This window comes from Erpetoichthys calabaricus, chromosome 4, assembly GCF_900747795.2.
Source record: "Erpetoichthys calabaricus chromosome 4, fErpCal1.3, whole genome shotgun sequence".
Taxonomy (NCBI): domain Eukaryota; kingdom Metazoa; phylum Chordata; class Cladistia; order Polypteriformes; family Polypteridae; genus Erpetoichthys; species Erpetoichthys calabaricus.
The window spans coordinates 84929600-84936276 of record NC_041397.2 but is presented as its reverse complement, the minus strand read 5'-3'; the positions used below and the strand labels follow the sequence as shown (position 1 = coordinate 84936276).

The following is a 6677-nucleotide window of genomic DNA, read 5'->3' as shown; positions in this document are numbered from 1 at the left end:
TACGTAACTTAACATCCAAAGTACCAGGAGAAAACTCCATCAAGACATATAAAGAATGTGCAAATACCACACAGATGGTGTCAGAGCACTGGAATTTGACCCAGGTTACTTAAGCAATGAGGCAGCTAACCAAAATGTCAACCAGCAAGAATAATGATACTTACGATATCACAAAAGACAAGTTATCTACAGTATATGTAATTAGATTTACGTTTAAAAATGTCACAACTGAATCCAGGGATTGCATTCTAAGATTCTCCATTATGCTGTAATGCCCATTGACTGTAAGTTAATGCTGCTTGCAGAACTGTCATTTGAGTTAATTACACGCACAGAGTACAAAACGTCCAATGCAAGTAAAACTTCCAATGACGCTGAAATAGTAAAGAGCTTTTTTATTATATACTAACATATCATACATTTTTGCACAATATATTGCACCTTTGGATATATGCTATAGTGCTTTCTTATATTTTTTAATTATGTCTTCATATTTTGGGGGGCTACTGAGATCACGTCCCAGGTGCTACCCTGAGTAGAGTTTGCATGTTCTCCCCGTGTCCACATGGGCTTCCTCTAGAGATTCTGGTTATCTCCCATAGTCCAAAGACATGCAGGGTAGGTGAACTGGCATTGTTAAACTGGCCCCTGTGTGCGTGTGTGTGTCTGTGTGTGTGTGTACTGTGATGGATTTTTCTTGTCTTGCACCCAATTCTTGCAGGGATAGACATTTCCCTCGATAAGTGATTTAAGAAAATGGACAGAAGAATCTTCATATTTCCTTTTATTTTACCTTTTTGTGGTATTATCAGTTACAAATCAAGCTCACATAAGAATTTGAATGTACTATTCACAAGTAATAAATAAAATGAGTTTATATAAATCACACATTCTCAAACCTACTCAATCCAATTCAAGTCCTTGCAGGGCCAGAGCCTGCCCTGGCAGTATTGAGTGCAAAATGGAAGACAATGCATCACACATGCACACAATGGAGCCAATTTAGACTCGCCAGTTAACCTAACCTTCCTGCCTTTGGGGATGTGGATGGAAAACTGCACTACTTGGAGAAGAAAAGTTGACACAAAATTAGAGAGAACATGCAAACTCCACACAGAAAACTTCCATGGGCAGGAGCTGATCCCAGAATGGTGCATCCATGAGCACACTAACCAGTGATCCACCATGCCACCTTATTCATAGGGCAACCGGGTAATACAAAATGCTAGGCTGCAATTTACAGTTCCTAAATTTAGGTAGTGTAAAGGAAGCTGACCTTCTTTGACTCTTCCTGTTCTGCACGTTAATTGATTTGTGGCATGGCTGTAACCAGGAAGAAGAGTGAGAAGAGCTTTCACATTAATTACAGAGTATCATGAATAAAACCCATCCATCATGTTTCTAAACCTGCTCTGTCCATTACACAGTCATGATAGGCCAGGGGTTATCAAATGCTTTGAGCATGGGAAAGGTCCTATACATATATAAAAACATTCCTCGTATTATGTATATTATTATATCAAAGTCAAGGTCTGAACCCACTTTTGATGGGCCGGTGCGGTCCACTGCGGTGCATACTTGTACACACTTGCTTACAATAAACCTTAAATCACACACCTCTGATTGATTAATACACAGACACACAGCGAAGGTGACCAGACCTTAAATCAAACTCGTGAGGCAGCTGCACTAACCACAGTGCCACTCTGCTGCTCTCTCACATTACATATTAATATAATAACAAAAAACAATTAAATAATAGCACTGTAGGATGTTATTCTAAAGAACAAAAAAATAATAACAAAAAACAATTAAATAATAGCACTGTAGGATGTTATTCTAAGTCAACGGCTTTGTAACATACATCCACATGCAATATCTCTGAGGCTTGTGTATTTGGATCCGTTTGGCACTTTGATAGACATTACTCACAGAAACAAAATAAAAGGGCATTCATTGGCCTGTTTTTATTTTTAGCCTTCATGGCTGGAAGTAACACTTCGATGCAGATCTGTGTCTCTGTCGCTCTCTTCTACAGTAAATAAAGAAAGCAGGTTGATGGGAACTGTAAACAGCAGTGGATCTTTCGTGAACATTTGACTGTTTACCTAAAATTCATACCAGCTGTGCCCTAATTACACACTGGCACTAGATATGACCCCTTTCACTCTACCTGGCTCACTGGTTACAAGTGTAACTTACTATCTGGGGCTTGGCATGATCTGATTTATTATTAATTCTTTGACTTCCTTAACAGTTCATGCGCATATAAAGATCAACCACCCTGAGTTGAAACATTAAAATAAAATGTCAGTTAATAAGCAACACTGTTTGAGAAGGAAGTTGTAACCTTCTTGCCATTTCCCCCTCCATCATTGCAAAATCTCAAATGTCAAAACAGAACATGTATGCTCAAGATCAACGGGGTGACCGCACAGACCTTTACGTCACCGTTTGCAGCTACGTTACTGTAAGCCTTCCTCGTATCTACGGCCCTCTAAGTGGAATGGCTTCTTTTGGACACAATACTACTGGGAAAACTTTAGATCATAAAGTGCTATGATCCTTACCAAAGATCTAAACCCGTTGATAATTCAACCCCCCACCCCCCCGGCAACTTCTAGTTTTGCAAACTCCAGTTTGCTGACAAACCAAAAGCAGACTCACATTAAGCTGTTTCTTGTATCTGTTGGAAGTTGGCCTAAAATCCAACACCACCCACACAATCCAAGCAGGAAGATGTGACAAACTTTGTTTTCTCACGCAAGACAGAAGGAGGCTCTTTTTCTGCACATGAACCGGACTCATCGAAAAAGATGTGCCCGCAGCCTTTGTGCAGCAAGCAGTTTCGTTTGAATTTTCACACCTCGATCCTTGAGAGGATTACAAAAACTACACCGCATTACACATTGAACAAGTATTCTTTACTAGCAATTCATCACCCATGAGACGGACTGTAAGTAAGATACACATTAGAAAAGCATCTTCTTTACTATGGCATCAGTTAGAATAGCAATACAAAGAAATGGCCACGCTAGAGAAGTTAAGTAATAAGCCAGGCTAAACTCGTTAAAAAAATGGCACAATTTCATTACACAATTTGAGGTTACTTCTTTGCAGTTAAAAAAAGAAGAAGAAAGAAAAAAGAAAGAAGACTGTTTCGGCACTACCCTACACCCTGGAGAAACTATAGAAAAATAAAAACAAGACCTGGCAAAGTTCCTAGACTGCTAGAAAATAGTAATGGCAGAAAGCAACGGACACGATGAAGTCTAGGGACTGTCCCCCATCATCTGTCTCTGTCTTTGGGTTTCATACTACACGTTAAAGTGGAGTCTTTGAAATGTCAGTCCCTACTGAACACATATTCTGTGTAGCTGGTCCAGATCTTGTCCTCATTGGGATCATTGCTGGCATACGCGCAAGTCCCCGTGGAGTTGCATGCCACCATGTGGAAACCCGACTCGGAGAGCCTATCGAACGCCTGCTCCAACAAATTATACTCGAGGTAGTACCGGGAGGTGTACCTCTCTGGGGGCCGGTCGGGGTCCCTGCTCTCATTCAGAGTGTCTCCAAAAACCTCTTTGGCCAAGGAAGTCTTGCCACACACGGTGATCCGGGCGACCCTCCGGAACTTGGCATCCGCTTGTGCGTCCCTGCCGATCGTGTACGAGCCCCTATAGCCCACGGTAATGTAGCCCGACTTGCGCGACTCCAGCGAGGGCGAGCGGGCGTTGGCGCCTCCGACGGGGGCTGCGAATCGGGATGGCTCCAGGCTGTTCGTGGAGCCCCCCGCTCCGGCTACGGAGGTCAGCTCTTCGGGATCGCTCTGGCAGATCTCTTCGCTGATGGAGTTTTCTTTGCTCACTTTGGGGCTCAGTCGCTGCGAGAGATCGCGCAGCTGGAAAAACTCCGCTTCTCGCTGGAGCCGCGACTTCTCCGGGAAGTAGTCGGGCAGCACCAGGTTGAGATCGCGCAGGTAGTCCAAAATGTAGCGGAACAGGAAGCCGTCCCGGTCCAGAAAGTAGCGTCCTTTGCTATCCCTGGCCAGCTCCTTTGGCTTTTTCTGGCTGAACATGGTCCAGAGCAGAGAGTCCGGCACGGAGATCAGCGTGGCGTGTCGGGTCACGTACACCTGTCCGCCGACATTCAGCTCGATGATCTCGGGGAAAGTGGAGCCGTTCGATAATCCACGTGTGGTGTCTGCCAAAGCCATGACTGCAAAACTAGAGTGCCAGCCCTCTCTCCGCCGTAGGACTAACTGAGCTGGGCTGGCGGCTCGAGCGATCGGTGTGTTTATGAGGAACTGAGCGATGGAGGAGGAGAGAGGGGCTGACGGGCTGGGCTCTGCGTTATGCCCCCTCCCCGCCCCCTGAAGCGGAACAGACAGAGAGCAAGTGGGCGCATCCCACTGAGGCTTCTGCTCGCAGATGTCATCACTGCTTTGTTTACTCGAGAGGAATGACTTGACGAGGCATACACTGCACGCAAAAGTACCCAAAAAGTAAAGCGCATATCAAAGTGGCGTGTTTTAGTGAGATGTGTAAGTTGTTGTCTAAATAAAACAGATTGAATGCACGGCAGATGGACAGAGATATGTGACTTTACCAAGACTTCGTCTTAATAAAACACAAGCAAAACTATTTCATAGTGCGTACAGCATTTGTTTCTGGCTTAATATTATTTTTTTAATTCCCTGTAACTCATAGAAAGTTGACGATCGCTTCGAGCGGGGAATGACTGACACCTAGTGGTCGTGTCGTTTAGAACACCTCTGCTTTGATGTCACTACACTACACTGGTTACCTGTGTCATTCAGAATTGACTTTAAAATTCTGCTTATGGTTTATAAAGCTTTAAATAATCTCGCCCCGTCTTATATATCGGAATGTCTGACACCTTATATTCCAAATCGCAACCTCAGATCCTCAACTGAGTGTCTCCTTAGAATTCCAAGAGCAAAACTTAAAAGAAGTGGTGAGGCGGCCTTCTGCTGTTATGCACCTAAAATCTGGAATAGCCTGCCAGTAGGAATTCGCCAGGCTAATACAGTGGAGCACTTTAAAAAACTACTGAAAACACATTACTTTAACATGGCCTTCTCATAACTTCACTGTAATTTAATCCTGACACTCTGTATATCCAATTCATTATAATAACTATTCATTCAAAATTTGTACTAACCCCTACTCTCTCTTCTGTTTCCTTTTCCGGTGTCCTATTGGTGGTGGCTTGTGCCACCACCATCTACCCAAAGCACCATGATGTTCCAACAATGATGGATGGATTAAAAGCCAGAAGTCTGTATAACCATCAGCATCAAGTGACTCCGTGAGAACCCTAACTACAAAGAGGACTATTTCATTTATGTTAGGTAGAATGCCCAAAGGGGACTGGGCGGTCTCGTGGCCTGGAACCCCTACAGATTTTATTTTTTTCTCCAGCTTTCTGGAGTTTTTTTTTTGTTTTTTCTGTCCACCCTGGCCATCGGACCTTACTCCTTATTATGTTAACTAAGGTTGTCTTATTTTAATTTCTTTTTTGTCTTTTATTCTTTTTTTCTTCATTATGTAAAGCACTTTGAGCTACTTTTTGTATGAAAATGTGCTATATAAATAAATGTTGTTGTTGTTGTTGTTGTTGCTTTAATGGGCAGATTTAGGGTATTTGATTTCGGTTACAGAGGGTCACATGCAGGTTGAGGATCGATGAACTGTACATGTTATCTGAAATCCAGGACAGATTTTATCTCTCTACTTCACATTTCTGAGTATACAGTAGTAACAAACACAGAGACCAGAGAGAGAATGAGCTCTCAAAGTACCGGGCGTTTTAAATAGGCCTACAATTGATTAATCAAACCTGTCTAAGTAATCTTCTCTTCTGCCCCAGTGCAACTGCCTTACCAACACTGCCTACAATTATGTCACTGCTCCCACTGCTGCCACTGCTCCCACTGCCAGACCACAAGGCCACTCTCTTGGTAGTTACAGCTCTTCTATTTAAATCTCCACCTCTCTTCTCTAAGGGCCTCCCTGAAAGTTGTGGAAAGACGTACGTCCCATTTCTTTCACTCTGCAAATGCTTTGTTTACTGGCCACCACAACATTTTAATTGCTTTCTGATGCTGAACAGACAGGCAGACGTAACATCAGGGGAGAGTGGCTGCTAAAAGAACATTTGTTTTTTGTAGATGCGTCACTTTAGCAAATATAGCGGTTGTAATCTTTTGTGCTTGATCTAAGTCGAGAGCGTAGAGCTCAAGTTTAAACATTCTGCTCACGTCTGCATCTGTTTTTTTCAGAGTACTGTATTCCAGTGTTCTTTCCACATCCCAATTGATACTTTTTAGCTTGGCCTGGCATGTGTGCCCCATGTTGGCTGATTTGTGAAGCTTACACATTCTCATGAGTTTAATCTTGGTTAATCAGATTGCCAGGACAGCATTTTTTTCACTTAAGAAATATAGAAAAAGTTAGATCTCTTATAACTTTGCAAGATACTGAAAAATTAGTTCACACATTTGTTTTCAGTCGGCTAGATTACTGTAAAGCACTCCTCTCAGGACTACCCTAAAAAGACATCAATCGATTGCAGCTAGTGCAGAATGCATCTGCTAGAATTTTAACTAGGAAAAGAAAATCCGAGCACATCTCTCTAGTTTTGATGTCAATACA

The 6677-nt window shown here is 42.8% G+C and overlaps 1 protein-coding gene across 1 annotated transcript; it reads right to left on the bottom strand.

The window, feature by feature from the left end:
* Positions 1–2902: 2902 nt before the first annotated feature.
* kctd12.1 (potassium channel tetramerisation domain containing 12.1) lies at positions 2903–4434 on the bottom strand. The gene has a single exon (XM_028799594.2). It carries the CDS (start codon positions 4214–4216, stop codon positions 3347–3349), a length of 870 nt encoding a protein of 289 aa, XP_028655427.2. The 5' UTR covers positions 4217–4434; the 3' UTR covers positions 2903–3346.
* Between the last annotated feature and the right edge of the window lie 2243 nt (positions 4435–6677).